The sequence below is a fragment of the Dryobates pubescens genome, chromosome 18 (assembly GCF_014839835.1).
Source record: "Dryobates pubescens isolate bDryPub1 chromosome 18, bDryPub1.pri, whole genome shotgun sequence".
Taxonomy (NCBI): Eukaryota; Metazoa; Chordata; class Aves; order Piciformes; family Picidae; genus Dryobates; species Dryobates pubescens.
In genome coordinates, this window is record NC_071629.1 from 18,317,172 (window position 1) to 18,338,385 (window position 21,214).

The following is a 21,214-nucleotide window of genomic DNA, read 5'->3' on the forward strand; positions in this document are numbered from 1 at the left end:
AACCATTTGAGTATATTATACCCTGCAGAGATGGAAACATTTCTAGTCTGTTTAAACACATCTCCCACAATTGGGAGCAAAACTTTGTCTCCGTTTATGCCTTTGACAGCAGCTGCCTGCCACTTAATGGGACTTTACTAGATAATGCAAATTAATCCAAAGGTTACTTCTCTCTGCTATTGTCACATCCAAACCAGACAAAGTCACATACTCTGTTGGGGTAAGGTGGGACCAGCCAGGCAGCCAGGTTCCAACAGCAGCAATCTGTCCCATCCAAAACTAAGTGCTGCTCAGAAAACCACTGCTCAGTGATTCAGATAAAAATTCCACAAAGAAAATACAGCTGGAGATGTTGGATGAGGGAACCAGGATTGTTTAGTTTGGAGAAGAGGAAGCTGAAAGGACTCCTCGGTGCCCTCTGCAACTCCCTGAAAGGAGGTTGTAGTGAGGTGGGGGATTGGTCTATTCTCCCTAATATTGGGTGACAGAGCACGAGCAAATGGCCTGAAATTGTGCCAGGGGAGGGCTAGGTTGTATATAGGGAAAAATTTCTTTCCTGAAAGAGTGGTCAGGCATGGGAACAGGCTGTCAAAGGAGGTGGTGGAGCCACTGCCCCTGGAGGTGTTCAAGAAACGTGGATGTGGCACTTTAGGACATTGTTTAATGGCCATGGGGGTCTTAGGTTGAAGGTTGGACTCAATCTTAGAGGTCTCTTCCAATCAAAACAATTCTATGAGACAAGAAGCAATTCCCAGATGCTTGCACTGGGCCAGCTCCTGGCCAAGTGCCTGTCAGAGAGGCATCCCTGCCCTCACTTCAGCTGTAGTGGTGCACATCCCTTGGGGTGCTCCCAGGGAACATCTTACCACAACCTGCACCTCCCTTGGCCAAGACGAAGCAGAATAATCCATCCTCCTCCTCCTTTCCCCACCAGGATGTGGAGGGCCAGTGTGGGACCCTGCATGAGATCCCCAACTGCCCCTCCTCTTGTGCACCCACCCAGCACAGCTCTCCCATCCCCACGAAGTTTCTGGTGCTTCTGCACAGTAAGTGAGAAATAAAGGAGCCGAGGTTATAAATGCTGATACATAATTTACTCCTATTATCAAGATTAAACACATCTTTGCATGCTTAGCATAAAACAACTGCCTTTCCCCAGATTTCTCAAGGACATGCATAAACTTCATTATTATCTAAATAATCAAAAGAGTATTTCAATGGAATATTTAACTGTCTGCCTACTGGAAACTCACAGCCTTAATCTAACACTGATCCTCTGTTGTCCTTCATGTAAATATTGTTGGGACGTCAGCCAAAGCCTAGGGAAGTGAGCTTCATCTTGGTGGATGGGAATCTCTCGTGTCAGATACAGTCAGCCTGACTAATGAGACCTACAGCTTGCCAAAACCTACAGCCTTGCTGTCTGTTCCAGCCATTGAACGCGCTCAGAAACCCAGTGGCACCAGCCCAGCAGTCTACAGATCCCAATCAACTATCAATAGCTTAAGTGTAAGTGATTGTGTATGAAGTACAAGCCAAATGTGTTTCCTTTCTCAGTTTTAGGACCTCCAGTATTGTTATTGCACCAGTAATGCTTGCACGGAATTAATCATAGACATACCCACAAGGCAAAACATTATGAGAAGCTCTTTGTACTTTCTAAAAGTGCACAGCTCTGAAGAGCGGAGGGAGCTGGAAGGCTTCCCAGCACAATGGGGCGTTCCCCACTGTCAAGAGAGAGCTAGGGAATTTATCCTTGCTTTTTTCTCATTTTAAACCAAAAGCATCGGTTGCTGACCATGTCTCATCAAGACATTGAGCTCTCATTCCTCCACCCTGCAGCTCAGCATTGTCCCCACCCTGGTGTTCCACTTTAACTCTTTTTTGGATGAATACAAGACTTTTCCATGCTGAAGGATCTCTCCTCTGAAGCAGAGATGTCCTATGATCTGATGCTGGTCTAGGGTAGTGGGTGCATTATACAATCCCACAGGGAACTGGGATGGCCATGGGGACAAGTCTGCAAAAGCTGCTCTACATTGCCCAGCATCTAACATCACCCATGGTCTCATGGTCTGATGCAGCACCATGACCCACGGAAGACACTTCTGATCCTCTCTGCTCTGGTTCCCAATCTACACACACTGCTCAAATGAGGCACCAGCTCCATGTCAAGGAGGGATAACAGTGATGCCAAGGGAAAGCCAGCCACAAGTCAGACTGGCCCCATGGCCACCGGAAGAGATTGCAGCATTGCCAAAGCCTGGCAATCTGGCCCATTAATGCAGCTGAAACTTTGTTCTGGCAAGTAAGGTTACAGTCAGTAATTAAAAGAATGACCACAGTGTATAAATAAATGCCAAAAAAATTACTGTAAGGTCAAAAGTCAAATCTAAAGCCTCCTTAAAAGCCTACAGCCATTGCATTACCTGCAAGTCATGGACAAGATCAATTTCCAGCAATGCAGGTGGGGTTCCATCCTATTCTATCCCATTCGTCCCACAGCCATGGGGATGAGATGGAGAAAGAGCCTTTGAGTTTGTGTGGGGTTGGAAATGTAAGAGACCCAGGGTAATGGCTGAGCAATGAGATTGTGATGACCTATGCAAGTACTGCAAGGAAAGCAGTCAGCTCTACAGTTCTGTGGCTCCTGCCAAGCTGGTGCCAACCCATGGGCACTTGGGCTCCAGTGCTGAGTCCAACATGGGGTGCCTGCATGCCACCTTGGGGTCCTGCCATGCATTCCCATCCTGCGTCTCCAATGCAGGAGCAGGAGGCTCTTGCTCCCAAGGCTGGTGCTCTGGTGCTGCTGGAGTATGGCAGATTTCTGGCCCAAAGCTCTGCCTGCACAGCCACCGATGATTTCCGAATTCTCCAAAGCATATTTCTGCAGTGCTGCCCTGAGGTCAGGCTGGATTGTGTTGGCTCCCAGCCCCAGTTCATGGGGCTGCCAGCTGAATTGCACCACGGCATCACTACTCCTGGTGATGGTGCAACAGACAGACAGAGCCCAGCTGGATTTTCAAAACCTAAGCACTTTGCAACGCTGACAGGCAAGGGAAAAAACCCACCAAGCCACAACCCTCTTAGTCTGAGAGGTTTTATCTGGAAATAGCCAAAGTTAGTAAGCATAAGACCCCACAAAGTCATTCCTCCTGAACCATTTTTCTGACCAAACCTTTTAACTGTCACTGGGAAATAAAGAGCGATAGGTACCAGCCCCAGACGGCGTTACCTGATTAGTCCAGTCCCCACCACATCCTTAACATGGCCTTTCTTCACGGGGATGAAGCAAGGCTGAAATGACTCATGTAATTTGGTCTTCTCAGACACAGTTAGTGCAAGGAGAGGAGTTGGGTTCATTACACTGGAGTTCACCACAGGGCTGCGGCAGCCCCGAAGAGGCAGCCAGTGCCAGGGCTGAGTCATCAACTGGAATGCCTGCTTCTGAGGCAGGAGGATGAGATGCACTAGAAGTGGGTAAGTTTAACTCAAATGTGCCCCTCTGCAGTGGGAATCAGCCTGACTTTCCCCCCAAGCACTCAAGGGGAAGGCAGGCAGCGTAGTGCTGCAGCAATTCTGCTGGAGCCTCTCTGTAGGGATCCACCCTCGCTGTCTGCAGATGTAATGCTGCCTCTTTGCCACTGCATGCTCGCCTCCTCTCTAAAACACTTCCACATGCAGCATGCATTAGAATTAAAAAACCATTAAACCTCGGAAAGGAAAAACTTTGACAGGATGCGTAATATACTAAGTATAATTAATTAAATTGGATGAGGCACTGGGGGACGAGAGAAGAGTGGATGGAGACAGTTCTTGGAAAAGGGATGGTAATGCACTAATGTTCAGTGTGGGCCATTAAGTAAGGAACAGCCTCGGAAGAGGCGAGGATGAGCATCGGGGGCTTCGAGAGACAGCACCAGCCAGTTAGGTACCTCAGATGCATAGCAAAGAAGGTGATGGCATGAAATGTAGCCAATTAGAGCTCTAAACCAATGATAACAAAAGATGTAAAAGGCACACAAGAAATTGAAGAGCAAAAATGGTGTGTAGGTGGCTAAATAGCAATGACCTACCAATGATAGTCTCCCCCAAAGAGCTCCTCTCATCCACCCTGCCAGGGCTTGGCGTCATGAGCCACATTCACCCTCAGCACCAGGTTCCTTGGGGCATGCAACAGGCATTGGGATAGGCAACAGAAGATTCACCTTGGAAAGCATCTGGCTCTCTGTGGGGTCACTCTTCAGTTATTGGTACCCATGGGTTTAGTTCCCAAGCGTGGGTAGCACCCTGCTGATTCATCCCCCTCAGCGAGCTGACAGCAGCTGAGGTGGGGTGGGAAGCAACAAGCAAAGCTAGAGCTGAGAGGGGAGCATCAGAGGTGGCCCCAGCCAACACAGCAGGCAGGACATGATGAGACAGCTGCAGTCTGGCTGTTCAGCAGGACAAAGTTTTAACAGGCTTAACAACAGCATCAGCACTGATCATTAGGCAATTACAACTGCTGCAAGTTGACAAAGCACCAGGACCAAATGAATTATCTCCCCAAATCCTGCAGGCAGAATCATGGAAAAGAGAAAAGTCGTTGTCAACAGCCTCTGATAGCTCACTGGGTGCAGAAACAGTAACTACAAACTAAAGGGCTGCTCGTTTGCTTGCTGTTTGGAGAGATAAAAGGGAAAGGCCAGGAAATGATGAGGTCTTCAAAAACACCCTCATCACTTAGGGAGTGGTAGGAGGGAATGTCTTGGAAACACTGATACAGGCAGGATTGCTCAGCCCCTGGGGATGCTTGATTCAAACAGGAGAGGACCACATGTGTTTGGAGAAGGAAGGCGGAATTTGGCTGGGGAGTTCACTCCTGATTCATCCCCAGTGTGGTTACTTGCTCAGTTCTGCACATTCCTGCACAGCAGCCAGCACTGGCCAAGGGGACAGCTGTGAGTATTTCTTGTCAAAGTCATGTTGAAACCCACTCCTCCAGGGATCTGCAGAGCTTAATCCACACAGGACCACAGTGACTCCCTGCTCTGCTCCTTTGCAAGGCAGGGGCTGCTCAGCTCTGTCACGCTGCGCTTCTCCAGCACAGCCCTTCACTTTGAGTGACTAGGCACGCTTTTAGGAGAAACATGCAAATGTGATTTAAAGACTCTAAGTGATACAGAATATATCACATCCCTTGGGAACCTGTTCCAGGGGGTAATTATTCTAATTCCTAAAATCACGCGTCTCATTTGCAGCTAGAATTTTCCGAGGCAAACCTCCATCCCCCAGCAGCAGCTCTGCCTTGTTTGCTGAATTAGAGGTGCTCAGTAGTAGATATCTTCACTGGGTTCACCTCTGAACACAGGCTGAGATGACCAATATCTCAAGCAAAGCACATCTCCTGAGGATGCCATCTGTCTTGGGTCCTATTTCAGGCCCAGTGGTCTCATCTGAAAGAGTCCTGCTGGACTTAACAGGCATTGAGTCAGGTCATAAATCTCCAGACATTTTTGGAGAGTGAAAGCCAATGCCTTCAGCTATACCCAGAAGTTCCTGATGTAGATCAGCTCCCAGAAAGCAAAGGGCTATTTCTGCACTGACAAAGCATCTCCTCTCCACCTCAGGTGCCAGAGCTTGGTGGTCTCTGCAAGGCACATCTGCCCAGTGAAAGGTTTGCCTGGATTTTACAGTGATTTAACTGGACATACCTACCAAATAACAAAGGAGTAAGACTGACAAAGCAGAAAACAGGCAACAAGAGAATTGCGGGTGAGATTGTTCATCTTAATTGCTCATCTTCATTAATGTGAGGTTCTGGATCCCACAGTGATGACTAATGGGTCAAAATATTTGCACAACTGAACCTATTTCCACAAAGGGACACGTGGCTAAAAGGTGGAGCAGACAGAGACATTTCATTGGTTTTCACAAGGGAGTTTCCACTGCAAGACAAAGTGACTTCCCAGCAGCACACCAGAAGGGAGTGAACCCAGATGCGTGGCAAAGACTGTTACGAGGCAAAAACGTGCCCAGAAATAAAACACAGCTGAAGGTAGAAATAAGTGATGAACAAAGTAAAACATGGGTTATGCTTGAGCTGTTTGTGTTTCCCTGGTACTGGAATGAGGTGGATACAAGCATCAGGGCTACCTGCTCTCCTGACAGCACTGAAAGGAAACAAAAAAAAAGTTTGGAACAAGCCGAACACATTCAATTTGCCTGAATAATTTAGGCTGCTGAGTTATCATGTGCTTCATGGACTGTCATCGAGAAAAGCTGTGTTGCAGAGGAAAGGTCTGTAAATCAATGCATCTGAGGGACCAAACTCACCAGAGAGCAGCTGCAGAAGCACCGCCTGTCAGAACAGATGCAGGACACGGAAGTCAACCCCCAAGTGCTTCGAGGCAGACAGCAGCCCCATGCTCCCAGGGATAGCTCCTCGGGAGCCTGCTGCAGGAGACACAGGGAGACTGGGCTCTCATTGAATCATGCTGGTAAGCAGCAATGTCAGCAGCATAGGTAACTCAGCTGCTAAAGACAGAGTGAAAACCAAGAAACAAAAGTCCAGGATATACATAGTGCCCAACTGAAGCCCCACCTGGCTGTGCTAGAACACCACCACCACCCCACCCCCCCGAGGTATTTACACCCTTCGCTAAGGCACCTACTGCTCCCAAAAAATGCTTCTGGCCCCTGGCTTTTCCTGATTTCTTACTACATGTGCTTTTGGCTCCAAGTTTCCAGCCAGATTCCTTCTCCTGAACTGGAGACACCCCTTTGTAGCTTCTCACTGAGCTGTATCAAGTCCTGAAGGAGCTGGTTGAACTGAGAAAATTCTTCTTGCAGGGCAAATCTGGAGGCTCCTCACCTGTCTCAGGAACAGTTCACTTTGCCCGTGAAACCAGCTGACTGGAGAAGGTGTCCCAGCAGATGAGGCAGCACTGTCTGCTGTACTTGCACCAGTTACTCTCCTGCCTCATCCCTTTAATGAACTAAACACTTCCAAAGCAGTCGGAAGGATTCGAGTTCATGGCCTATTTTGTTTTGCAAGTGATGGCACACCCACCTTCCTGGGATTCTCACACAATTCCCAACCAACACTCTTTGCTCTTATTTCCCACACAAACCAATGCAAGAACAACCACCAAATCCACCTTCTCCAGCACATCCCCAGCAGAGCAAAGTCTTCTCCCTAGAAAAGGCTACAAGTTCTTCACTTTAACCCCCTTCAGCCACAGGTGCTTAGCACCCCACAGGATGTAGCACCTCCCTGCCTTGCAGCCAGCCCCCCCTCTCCACAGGGAACCCCCCCCACCACTGTCCCCACACCTCCAGCCATGTGCCAGGGAGGCTGTGTGGCATTCAGCTCTCAAGTGCTTCCGTAAGACACAAGGTAGCATCTGTGGTGAAATCTCACCAAATGAACCAAGATAGTTTTCTCCAGCTGGGACTGATTGAATACAGCCTGGGCACCGGATGATGTGGGAAATCAGTCGGAGCCGAGCACAAATTGCATGCATAGAGGTAATTACTGCAGCACAAGGTTGGTAGCACCACTACCCACATGACAGTATATCTCAGCAATTTTCATTTCCTATTGCTTCCATTCAGAGAGGATTTTTTGTGTGTGTGTGGTTCAGTTTTTTTCTTTTTCTTACAGGGACTGATGCTAACCCAGGATTTCTTCAGGATGAAGCTCTGCTTTCACCACAGACAGTCATTCCCTGTATCCAGATGTTTTCCTGTCTACTACACCCAGGCCTTGAGCCCAGCCCATCTCAATTTGACTGCTCTGAATGTGACTGTCACTGCCCGAAGGTGAAGCGACACAGTGGTGACCGCCAGTCACCCTTCACCCTGTGCTGTCACCCGCAGCCAGCTGGGGCTAGTGCTAATGAAACACAACGTGTGAGTAGCTAATGAAGCTCCTTACAAAGCAAGTTGTTCTCCACACTTACAACAGGGTGAAAAATATGATAAGAAAAATGGAACAGAAAAGGGTTTCTGCTGAAAAATAAAAACACCAGGAGAGCTAATGCTGAGAGTGGGGAAGCTGATCATTACTATTACAGACACTCAGCAAAAAACAGGGTCACATTATGCTTACTGTGATTATACACATTGTGGCTAGCATATATCTGTAATATACTTGCTAGGAATAACTTATTTTCCAAACAGACACAGAGGTTAAATGCAGAATGGAAAGAGAAATCACTGAGCAAAGGCAACGCCAACCCAGCCAGAGCCTGGCACAGCCTGGGCTCCAGCTTCCTAGACTAGCCTGCTCCACCACATACCTGCATGTGAGGAAAGGCTGCCAAACTTCTTCATAATTCTGTGACCCATTTAAAAAGATCTACTTTCTTACATTCATATATGCTGTATGAGAAATAAAACATTGCACTCCTGAGTTTTGAGTGGCAGCACTTCCCTTAAGACAGATAAAAGCTGTACATTCTCTTTGCTGTTAGGTGCCAACTATTACAGAGTTTTGACTTATATATTATTACATAGATCATTTAGTAAAACAACCCACATACAAACCCAGTGGTATGTCTCCCTTCAGCAGTTACCTGCTGGAACTGGAGCAGTTTAGACACCTGTATTTCAGAGACAGGTGGGCCCCCTCCCCTGCACCCAGGCAAGATGCAGTCCCGTGCCCTACAGCCCTCTGCAAGCCTAATTAAGAGAAGCCCAAATAATAGATCTTTACTGCCCTTATAAATTTAATTGCACTTCTTTTAGGGGCAGAAAAAACCCCAGGCACCCAACCTGTCCCAGCTGCCCCAGAGATGCGTGGCCAGTACCGTGCCCCGCTCACCCCTGAGCTGCTGGCTGTGCGTTCCCATGGAGTGGGACAGGGCTAACCTGGTGGCCACGGCCTGTGCCCAAAAAGCTGCTCCGAAGCTGGCTGTGCCACGCAGCCCGTGCCCGCAGAGCCGAGGGTCAGCGTGCTGTTTGTGGTGATTATTCCTTTAATAAAGGGCCCTGTATTTTCCAGCGGCTGCGAAAAATTGATGCGGGTTGCCATGGCAAGCACACACTTTCCCATTTAGTAGAATAATAGACAGCTTTGTATAATTCACTGATTTCAGATGATTTCTCACCCCGAGAGCAAGTCATGCAAGTTACATAAGTCACCTGTTGTTTAGTCAATCTGGCAATTTTAATTAGAATAAATTTTTATGATTCCTCTTTGCAACACTTAGAGCTGCTCTGCCACCAGAATGCCGAGATGTCTGCAAATTACACGGGCTCCAATCACATCCTTTTTTGCTGTTTTAATTACAGTAACATTGCAGCATTAATCATGTAAGCCTCTGTTAAACAAGTAACAGCCATCCTCCATCATCATTAAAAAGAAAGGCCAAGCAAACAGGAGCTTTGGAGTTTACCATATTTCCTGTGAAAATTGTATTTTAACTTGAAGAGTTTCACAAACAGTAGTTTTATTTGGCTCTAATTAGTGTTGTGAAGGAAACACCAAAAGGTTAATAAGAGATGGTTAGTTTGTAATGCAAGTTTCCCAGTGCCAGCCCCAGCAGTTCAGTCTGTTTTCAGAGTCATTAACGATGTAGATTGATTACAGGAGGAGATGGGGAAGTGCTGCCTTGCTGCGTTAGCAGAAGGTTTGGTTTTATTCGTATACCTTCCCTACTGTTAAATATGATGGCCATTACCTTGACCATTTTGCTAGTCTTAACTGCTGTGAGACACAAAGTGTTAATGGTTTCCTTGGAGGATACTGGCAAAAAGGGGGGGAAAAAAAAGTCCACATGAGCCTTTTTTGGGCTTGTTTAAAAGTGAAAAGGAAGCTGCAAGCTTGACTGAACTGTTTATTTATCTTACAAATACTTGAAAATCCCTGTATTATGTAGTGGGTTTGGAAATGGATGCTTTGAGAGAGCCAGGGTTAACATCACCCCGTCCTTCAGCTGAACCCTGACAAAGATCTTCTCCGAGAACCTTCTGCTTGGGCTGGAGTTGAGGAGCAGTTAACAAAACCAAGCACAAATTGAAGCTGAAACTCTCTAATCAGAAATATCACTTCTCCCTGTCTCCTATAAATTGCTCTCCAGTCACCCAGCAAAAAATACGGGTAAGCAATAACTAAATTTGACAAAATCTCATTAAAAAGTACAGTAAAACACTAGAAACCCTCCAACTTTCTGGTTTGATCATTCATCTGTTACAAACCTACACAGCGGGATATGGATCCAAGTTTTCACTTTCTTCACAAAGTTGCCAAAATGTGTTCACATCTGGTGAGTGTTTTCTGTGCCTCGATGGAAAGGACTTGAGGATCTAAAGGTCACACACTCCTGTGACCCTGGACTGAGTAATAACTTCAGTGATGGAGACACTGCAAGAATTACCTTTGATGGAAGGAACCCGAACACTGAAGAAAGAGTGCCAGGAACGTGAGATATCTGATAATGCTTCTCATGCAAACAAAGGAGGCAGCACATCTGTTTGTTATTTAGTTCTGCTGTTGCAGAAAGGGATTGGTATTCATCTACTGCTATGGATATGGCTTCAGTATCACCCTTGCCCCACCATCAGTTTCCAGCAAGGACTTCTCTAAGCCATGCTCAATACTTCAGGGTTACAACCTTGAGGAAGAAGCAACACGAGGGATCTGTTCATGCCAGCCAGAGTGTCATGTGTGGCTTAAACCTCCTTGAGGGACTGCTGCCCTGTTCTGCTGTGATACAGCATGGTGGTGAGGGGAGCTAAGGCTGACTCCCTGTCTGACTCTGCCTGTCCAGGCCACACACTGATGGTGGAGCAAAGTACAGCATATCTGGTGACAACAAGGGTCATCCTAAAGGGAGAATTGTTAGTTAGGGTGCTTCATGGCTTTTTTTTTCCAGTTATGTTCACTGCTCTAATAAAACATCATAGACTCACAGAATGCTATGGGTGGGAAGGGACCTTTAAAGGTCATATAATGCAATCCCCTTGGCAGTGAACAGGGACATCTCTAACTAAATTAGGTTGCTCAGAGTCCTATCCAACCTGACCCTGAGTATTTCCAGGGATGGGGCATATAGAACCTGACTGGGCAACTTGCTCCAGCTGTCATTGTAAAATATTGTAAAAAATTGTGTAAGAAAAAGATGTTACAGGTCCCTGTGAGCCCAGGCAGGCAACATTAGCATGAGCAGGTACTTGGGGAGGGTGGAGAGAGCATGGACAAAAGCATCAGGAATCACCATGCAGCCATCCATGAGCTGACTTAGATCCTCAATACACAATCATTTAAAAGTGTAGGAATCATAAGACTATCAGCTCCTCTTCCAAAAGCCCAGCTTACCCACTCATCAGAAAAATCCTTCTCTGGGCTTTCAAAGGACTGTGAGAAGCTGACTGCTCCCTCCAGGCTGGTCACTGCAGGAGCACCACTGAGCTCACGGAGGCTGCTTTACTGAGAGATCCATGCAACAATACAGAAATAAGGAGAGCTGTAATAATCGACATTGCCCTGTAAAGAAAGCTTACAGCCTTTATCCATCTTAAGGGATGTGCTGTCACTCACATCTGAATGTCAGACTTTGTTTTGTGCTGCATATGTGAATACTAGTAAGTAGGTATTTTGATTAATTTGTAGAAACTTCCACAGAAATGCAGCAGTATTTCCAGCCTTCAAAGCCTTGGAATACAGAATCACACACAGAATCACAGAATCACCAAGGTTGGAAGAGACCTCAACCTTGATGATTCAAGTCCAACCTGTCACCACAGACCTCATGACTAAACCATGGCACCAAGTGCCATGTCCAATCCCCTCTTGAACACCTCCAGGGATGGGGACTCCACCACCTCCCTGGGCAGCACATTCCAATGGCAAACAACTCTCTCTGAGAAGAACTTTGTCCTCACCTCGAGTCTAAACTTACCCTGGTGCAGCTTGAAACTGTGTCCTCTTGTTCTGGTGCTGGTTGCCTGGGAGAAGAGACCAACCCCCACCTGGCTACAACCTCCCTTCAGGTAGTTGTAGACAGCAATAAGGTCTCCCCTGAGCCTCCTTTTCTCCAGGCTAAACAACCCCAGCTCCCTCAGCCTCTCCTCGTAGGGCTTGTGCTCGAGGCCTCTCCACAGCCTCGTTGCCCTTCTCTGGACACGTTCAAGTGTTTCAATGTCCTTCTTAAATTGAGGGCCCAGAACTGGATATAGTACTCAAGGAGTGGCCTAACCAGTGCTTAGCACAGGGGCACAATGACTTCCCTGTTCCTGCTGGCCACACTATTCTTGATGCAGGCCAGGATGCCATTGGCCTTCTTGGCCACCTGGGCACACTGCTGGCTCATGTTCAGCCAGCTGTCAATCAGCACCTCCAGGTCCCTTTCTGTTTGGCAGCACTCCAGGCACTCTGACCCCAGCTTGTAGCTCTGCATGGGGTTATTGTGGCCAAAGTGCAGCACCCGGCACTTGGATTTGCTGAATATGTCACTTAGGTCTCCATGTACATACAGCTGTACAGAAAGGCTTTTCTGCAGAGTAAAAGGGAGTTGCAGGTGGAACGACTGCTGGAAATCAGCTTACAAAATCAACAGTTTCTAATACCTGTGTTTGCCTCCAGTTAATACCATTAGTCATGTTCTCAATTCATGACTGAAATGCACCCAGATACTATGGAGATGAGCATAAGAACCAATTGGAATATTCCAGATAAAACCTGATCCCCCTAAATGACAATATATCTGAATAATTTGGGATGTAACCAGCAAGAAAAGTTTCAGTGCCCGGCTCTCCTTTACATTCAAGCCTGTTTCTATACTGCGCCACTGTAGAAAGAAGACTTAATGTAAGCATTTGAGTATCACTCATTTCTATTCAAAGAACCCTTCATCTTGCTGGAGTTTATGAGACTCAGACACAATTAAACCACCTATATGAGCAAAGTTAGTCAAATGTGGAAATATATGCAGGATCAGGTCTTTCCAGATGACATTTCACGCCAGCCTTTACTGCTGATCTGGCACCAGAAAAATGGAAGCGATGCTTTTAGAAGCAATTCTCTGCAGAGACACATTACTGACATTGCTTAAAAACCCCCTCACTTTGATTTGAAAGCTTTTTTTTTTCCCTATTTTATGGCTGTGGTGACTATTTCTAACACGGGCTTTTTTATGATTTGTGTGTGTTGATTATTTTCCTATTTTCTTTTAGACTCTATTTTTATCCTGAACGGCAAATCGCTGCTTCACTGGGCCAACGATCTTCCTTCTACAAACTGATGGTAAAAATACTGGCTGGCACTGGGAATTAAGACAAGTTTGAAATCTGTTGCTTCTAACATTAAAAGCACATATTTGAAATAGTTCCTTTCTGGTTGCTGTGCTTGGCATGAGCTTCTACGACTTACAGAGCACAAGTATGGTACTGTCTCAAGGCAAAGGTAAAAGAAAAAGGTAATAGAAAAAAAGCAGCTCTCGGTGCCCAAATGCATCCCCCAAAGGCAAAACAAGCCAACCTACACAAACAGTGTGTTTGCAAGAGGGCAAAGGGATGTCAAAAAAAAAAGAAAAGTTCCAGTATGAGCAAAACCAAGGCAGGAATAACTACCTGAATCACAAAACAGACTATCTAGCCTCAAAGATGCTAATTCAGGTCCTGAGGGATCTAATCAACCTCTTTGTTGAAGTAAAGATAAAACTTTTTGACAGCAAATGCTTTCTGATAAAATGGAATTTTCAATTACCCTGCGAAACATCTGGTCCGCGCTGCCATTTCCCAGGAAAAGCACTGCCATGCTCTGCACTGTTGGAAAACATTTCATGCTGAGATTTCCCCACCTTCCTGGGAGGAACAGGCATCAGGAGCTTCAAACCTGACGGCAAAGCTCCTGCAGCTGCCGGCATCACCCACTGCTGTCCTTGTGGAGACTCTGAGTGGTGGATCTCCTGCCCAGCAGCGCTGCACACTTCACCTCCCTGCTGGAAATCAAGGTTTCCCCCAGTGGTGGATTTTAAGTCAAGGTTACACCAGGACACAGAGGAAATTCACCCCATATTGTAGTGAAATAGGACAAGATATGAAGGGGAACCCCAGGATTTTATCCCTGTCCTTTAACAGGGTTCTTCAGCCAACCCAAAATGCTACTGAGATCCAACAGCCACTTGAAAATGTCTCTTTCTCAAACCCATCTGTTTGGAAGTTGAGCAGAGAATGATGTTAGTCGAGGAGCACAGATAAACTTCTAGCAGAGCTTAACACCTCCACAAATAAACAAACAATTAAATGGCAACTGTGAAAGGTGGAGTGGTGCCGGTGCCCGCCTTCCCCAGCATCCCATTTGGTATCAATTAACAAGGGAAGGAAAACAATCCTGGGCGATAATGAACTCCAAATTGGGTACATATTAGAACCATCTTTTCAGCTGATGAATTTATAATCAATAATTAAGATCCTGAGGTAAAGAGGGACTGGGCAGAAGTCCTAATCCCAAAATAGGCAGCGTGGCTGAGCTCCAGACAGTATTTCTGATGACCTGCTGCTGCCCACTAAAGCTCAACATCCTCCACACTATGGTTTGCCATTTTTCTGGAAATCTGGGTCATTTCCAGAGAAAGAGAAAGGGTTCCTGCCAGCAGGACTGACAGCTGGTATCACTCCCACCCAAAAATGGCAGTAAATGGGTAGAGGGCTCCGAAGTCACCTGAGCATCTGCAGTAAGTCCCTGGGGCTGCGGAAGCCATGTGCTGGGCTCACACACTGGTTTAAGTGTTCTAAAGGGGCTTGGACTGATCCATGCCCACCCAAAGCCTAACTTTCTGCAAGAAATCCAGCACCTCGGTAGGTGAAGAAGGCTGGCCAGACAGGTCCACTCTAACTCTCCAGTACCACCATGGTAGGATTGTCCTCTACCCTCAAGCTGCAAAGATTTCTGTCAACTAGCATCCTGCCTCAGCAGATCCAGAATTACCTACCAAGCAGACAAAATCTGAGAGTTGGCCACTCGTGAAGGGTTTGTAGCGTTACAAGCTTTAGTCCAAACCCAGCGAAGCCTGGCCATGGGGGCACCTTGCTGGGCTGCTAGGCAGGAGTTCATTAACATTGATGAACCAAATCCAATAACTGTTCCCAACACATCTCTCTGGGATTATGAGAGATGCTGTTCAGGCAGGGATGATGAGAGAAGGCAAAGCGTGGGGTCGTGAGCTGTAAGGCATCCCTTGGGCTAAAGACTGTGTGCTCAGGGCACTGGTCATCCCTGAGATTCTGCAGATCCTTGGCCTTGAACTTGTTGTGTTCCGTCCCTGCCCTGCCACTCTGACCCACAATGGCATAAAAGTACCCTTCCAAACCCATCACTTCAATCATGCAGGAACTGCTGCTACCACCATCATCTCAGCATTTACATTTTCCTCATTATTTTCTGCAGTCAGCTCACAAAATTTTCTCTATAACCTTATTTTTGCAGCTTCTGTGAGTAACTGCTAACATCCCTGCCTGCACTGTTCCAGGTCCAACAGGACGGGCAATGTAGCACCGGCAGGAATAAACCAGAACCAAGAGCACCAAGCCTCTGGCCATCGTGAGACTGGAAGCCAAACACACAGGTTGCCTTTGGGGAAATATTCATTGTTGACAACGGAGTATGGAATCAGTGCGGATGACCAGTATGATCTAGTATTGTTCATTTAATTAAGGAACCTCTACAGCTTATATAGACTCACAGAGCATAGTTGGCATAAGTTCATTGGCTCCCCACAGGTGTCCACACATCATACTGTTATACATGATTGGTTAAACTACTAATATCACGTGAGGTTGTTGATCGACGTGTGCATCCTGTTATTCCAAGATAGCTCTCTGTGTTTATAGCTACCAGTACCTTGCTTTAGTTACATGCTGCTAGCACAGCACTGTTTTGCTCAACTGCTAGCTACTTCTACACTTATGTTAAGCATGGCCTACCACTATGTCAAGCTCTAAACTTATATTGCCAGATTGCTCACACCACTTACTGATATGACTGCCACAATTCATGATTTTGGGGCGGGGGGTGTTATTTTACATCCACTGAGTATGGTAGAGAGGATTGGACCACATTTATTTCCATCTGACTCCTTTGACAAGCTCTGCCTCCAACTCATCCTCCTTAAGTTATTTGCATTGTTATCTGGCGCACAACAGAGCCGGCACGCAGCCTTATCAGAAATGTAATCTCTGTAAAACCCTATCTGCAGTCCATTGAGACTGGGGTTTGGGTGGTTTGGTTTTTTGTTTGTTGAAGAAATGTGACAAAAAATTAACAGATGTTGCCGAGACCATTCAACGGGACAGGAATCAATTATGAACGTTTTTGCTCCTACAGTCATCCCTTACTGCAAAGGCATCTCAGGAAACCCTCTCCTGATCGAAATGAAAAAGCATTTCTTTGTAATAGAAGAATAATAAATGATAGCTATCAGCCTGCGTTCCCTGACACGGCGCCGGTCCGCCGAGAATTAAACTGCCACCGTACAGTTGTATAAATGTTTAATTTTTTTCATCTCTGGCCACAGTAGGGTTGTCTGGAAATACATTATCGCTACGGATGCCATCCGTCTCCAATTAGCGTGGCTGGCAGTGTGGAATGGGTAGGTGACCTCTCCGTTCCCCTCCTCCCAGAGTCTTACAGGGTTAACTATGGCCATTTAACAGACTCTATCGAGAATTAATACAGTGATCAGCTTCTCTCCAGAAGCAAAAAAACCACAAAGCATTCGGCGGCGCAGATGGCAAGAACTCTCTCTCCCCCGTTTGACTCTTTTATGACAGCAAAACAAAGGCTTTTAATGATGTTTGCCATGAATTGAATTAAACAGCTGAAGACCAGTTCATAATCACAGCATTTTGTTTTCATATCCTTAAGTCTTTTAGCAGTGGGGCTTCCAGTTGAGCCTCAGCTACCGCTTATCTCAAGATATAGCCAAGCGCCCTGAGGCTCCCCTGCGCCCGAGCACCAAGCTGCAATTCAGGCTTCTTAATTGAAAAAGACAGGATGTTTGCATAGGATGTTTGCATCCGTCAGACATTAAAAGCAACATTCATGCCCAAGTACAAATGACGGCTTGGGCTCAGCTGAATTTCTCTGACTTCTTTCCTCCAGCAAATACCAGTCTGGTTTCAGAGCAGGGCTTCATCCCTGCGCGTGAGGATGTGTAAGAGCTAAAACCCCGCTGCCTGTTTGGGGGGAAAACACAAACCCTCGCCCACTGGCCTGAGCTCATCCCTCATGGGATGCCTGACTAATTGCCTACACGCTCTGCTGACCTTCTGGAGAAGTTGCCAGGACGGCGCCTGTGCGCAAGCTCCGGAGCCGGGCAGCGAGCGGAGCGCGGGAAAGGAACAGCACAGCCTGCGCTCTGGAGAGCAGCACCGGCAGGCAGCAGTCCACAGCACAGCACCGGTAATTCCAGCCCTAATCCTAACTCTGCTGCTCACTCACTGTCAGGCAGCTGCTCAGAGCTTTGGGTTTTCTGCCTGTGAAATAGAGGATAATCCCAGCTGCTTGCTTACCTGACAGGCGTGGCGTGAAGATTAATTTCTATCTCCCCAGTGCTCTGAGGATGTTCAGCGTTATCCTCAGCAAGCACTAAGCATCCTTACTGTGCACCCACCACAGCAGTGCTGGATCTACCAGATGGGGCATGTGTGGGTCAGGGGATGGTGCACAGGGTGCATGGCAGTGGCTCACCTTGCTCAGGGCCCTGGGAGCCCATGGAGGGGACGCTGGTGTTCAGCACGTCGTTGACGGCCGTGTCACAGTAGAGGCCCCGCTGCACATCATGCTCGCTATCCGTTTGGTCACTCTCCTCGTGGCCGCTGTCCTTCAGACTGTTCCCCTCCAAGTCCTTGAATGTAGAGCTGCTGGGGGAGAGACATCCATGACTGACCTGGATAGAAAAGGTGGCCTCCACCACCCCATATCACTGCAGTGAAACCTGCAGTGGTGGCACAGCTGTCACCACTCAGCCTCACACCCCACAGGAATGGGGAGGTCCACTGCCATCCCCAACAGGGGACTGCTCCCACAGTATGGAGAGCTGGGGCAGGGGACACGGAGGGAGCATCCCCGACTTGGTACCTCTGCACTGCAAAACACAGCACCCAGCCTGCACCTCCTTGCAGGCTGCTCTGCCCACGGCATGGTGAGAGGCTGTGGGTCAGGCTGCTGTGGGTATCATGGGAGCCAAGAGTGAAGCAGGATTTGAAAGAAAATTTTAAAAATATCTATTAAATGATCTGGTTTTATACCTAGGCTCCCTCAAGTTATCTTATCTCATACTGAAATTACACAGCATCTAGACCCTAATTGTTTAGCTTACAGGACAAATCCTAATCACTTCAAGTTTGACAACAATAGTCTTCCTTTCTTTTCATCATGATGATGATGCCATTCTTATGTCTAAAAATAACTTGGTCGATTCTGGGTTCAGGTTCACACAGCTTTAAGCAGATCTGCTACCGCTTGAACTCCTTGATGTCTCCTGAAAGTGTAGCCACGGCTAGGGGGACCTGAGGGCTGAGCTGCTCCCAGACTTCCCCAAGGGCTGAGCACCACTCCACAGCACCCTGCTGCTAGGCTGGAGGGAGTGAAAAGTTAATTTCTGGCTGCACCCTTCTGCTGCTCCCCACTGCCCTGGAAGGGGTGATGTCCTGGGACACCAGCTTCAGTGAGCCATAAAGACATCTTGAGATGTGTCTGCCACAGGTGTCAGCCATCAAGGTATCCCTAAGGCCACCCACTCCATGCTTCCTTCCTTAGCTAGCCCAGAATGGGAAGTCTGCATCCCCTGGGGGGGAGTCCACCTGCACCCATGCCCCTAAAACTTTCTCACTGACTGATGTGGTGTGAAATGTTGGTGGAAGACGAGGCCTGGGCTTCAAAGCACCAAAGAGCTGGAGATTTTCATTACTTTGAAAAGCCCTTTTGCGTCTCCACGGAAACCAAGCAGACCACCTACCATCAGATGCTTTGCAAAAAGCACGTGAGGGGGGAGAGCTCTGAAATACACATAAATTGGTAAACCTTCAAACATTACCTTTTAAATAAAGATGTCCCTGTTGAAGCCACTGACTTTGATTCCAGGCGACGTCAAAGAATTTTAAGTTAAGAAAGCGCCACAAATCTACAATTCATTTGTGCACGCGTAGATGAGCCAGAGAGGCAGGCAGACAACACAGGAAAAGTACAAATAGATTAATTAAAGTGCTGCATTTGAGGAGATTCACTCACCAAAGATAGAAGAGCTACAACCTCTTCATGAAGGCAAAGGATGAAAATGATGCCAGAGTATGTTACAGAAAATATTTTTTGCTCTTAGATGTCTGCACAGCACCCCTTGTACTTAAGATAGAAGACAAAGGTGGAAAGCGCAGGGAAACGCTGCCCTACACGGAGCTGCTGCTCATAATGCGCAGGCAACCCATGTTACAACACATTTATCTTCCCTGCAGTGAACCAGACTGTAATGCAGCAGCCACACGACACGTTTCTGTGGCTGACACTTCTCTAAAGGATGGGCAGGTCTCGGGGAATCGGCAGCAGCAGCAGCATTTCCCAAACAATACAGCCTGGGAGTAAGCCCCGCTGCGGCAGGCAGGAGTGCTGCTTGCCTTTATCTTAGGTGTGAACCAGGAAAGATTAATAGATTTGGGTTTTGTTTTTTTTCTTCAGCCTGCCTGCAGACTCTCTGGCGAGGAGCAGCACGGCACAGGCAAACCATCTTTCTTGCAGTGGCATTAGCATTGTTAAACATCATGAGCCACGTAGGCAAATACACCTGCCCTTCGCCAGCTGAACCCGAGCTGCTTAAACAATGTGCTTGCAGCTCCCTTACTCCTTACATTTTTAAGATGTAAACAAATGGGATCTCAGCCAGGCAGATAATTGGATTTTTTTACTGCTTGGATCAGATCTCAACAGTTCAGGGCCGGCTGCTGCTCTCCATTACACCCCTGCTACCGCGATGGCTTTTGCAGAGACCCTGTGCACAAACCCACTGGGCACAGGCATGAGCAGACAGCTCCGACTTGCTGGCCACACACCTTGGCCAGTACCTGGGGAGAAGAGGGAAGGTGAGCAAGGTGCTGCTGGCCACCTCCTGCAACCTCCTGCAGGCCTCCATGGCAGCCTCCTGATGAGCATTGATTGATCTGTGTCTGTGCCTTTCCCTGCCTCACAAACAGCCAGGAATGCCAAGGCAAGCCTGGCCACCTGCCCCGCAGGGGGATGTTCACCTCTGGGTTAACAACATCCAGAGGGGTTCAGCCAGGTGACCCTTGTGTTAACCTCCCTGAGTCTTTACTGCACCAGTGCTAAGATCTGAGGATAACAGTGTTGTATCTAAAGGGTTACATTTCCCCAGGGGTAACTGCAATTGAACTGATGATTTCCTTTCTACCCATGGAAGAAAAAAACTAACAAAGTGCTGTTTTGCCTTGGTATTCAATCTAAACCACTGAGCATGTACCCAACCAATTACCTGCCCCCCCCAAACACGATTATTTGCTTTTTTTTCCCCTCAGCTCACATGGCAGGGAGATCTCACCACCCAAGTCTATCATGTTATTCCTATGCATTCAAAGAGGATAAACTCTGTGAATGTGAAAGTTGTCAGGGTAACAGCACTCCACCTAAACTCTCTGTAACTTCCTGGTGCGAGGGAGTCAAAGAGAAGAAAACAAGACTTGCCTTTATTGGGAACCAAGGGCAATGGGACTTGGTAGGCAGTAAATACTGTTTTTAAAACCAAATCATTACTCTTGAAACATTCTGCATATTAAAAAAAAAAAGTAAGTGGTATGTAACACAGTAAGGAAGAACATTAAATAATCAGGGCTTGGCTGGGCAAACCCAAGCACTTTCAGGAGAGCCTACGTACCTCTTTATTAAATGAGCTCTGCTGTTCACGTAGTTGGAATCAAAGGAGTAGTTTTCAGTCTGGAAGGAGGAAAAGAAAAGGGAGATGGTTACAAGTCTGATTTCCCCACACCTGGAAACAGCAGGGAGTGCACAGCCAGGAGAAAGCCAACAGCAAACCCCATGGGAGGGTTCACAGAATCATAGAATGCCCTTATAAAAAGTCCCTTCACAGCTCTCCTGTAGCCCCGTTCTGGTACTGGAAGGCTGCTCTAAGGTCTCCCTGGAGCCTTCTCCTCTCCAGGTTGAACAGCCCCAAATCCCTTAGACTGTTCCCATGGGGGAGATGCTCCAGCCCTCTGATCATCTTCA

General features: G+C 47.3%; 1 protein-coding gene across 2 annotated transcripts in view; it reads right to left on the minus strand.

The window, feature by feature from the left end:
- PCDH19 (protocadherin 19) overlaps positions 1–21,214 on the minus strand; it is a 62,177-nt gene that overhangs the window by 10,707 nt on the left and 30,256 nt on the right. The window contains exons 3-4 of one of the 2 annotated variants that reach the window (XM_009904289.2): positions 20,865–20,923; positions 17,675–17,844 (exon numbers count right to left, since the gene is read on the minus strand). In XM_009904289.2, coding sequence (XP_009902591.2) covers positions 17,675–17,844; positions 20,865–20,923 — 229 coding nt within the window. Of the gene's footprint in view, positions 1–17,674; positions 17,848–20,864; positions 20,924–21,214 lie in introns of both variants that reach the window. The other variant, XM_054169408.1, reaches the window with a different exon arrangement.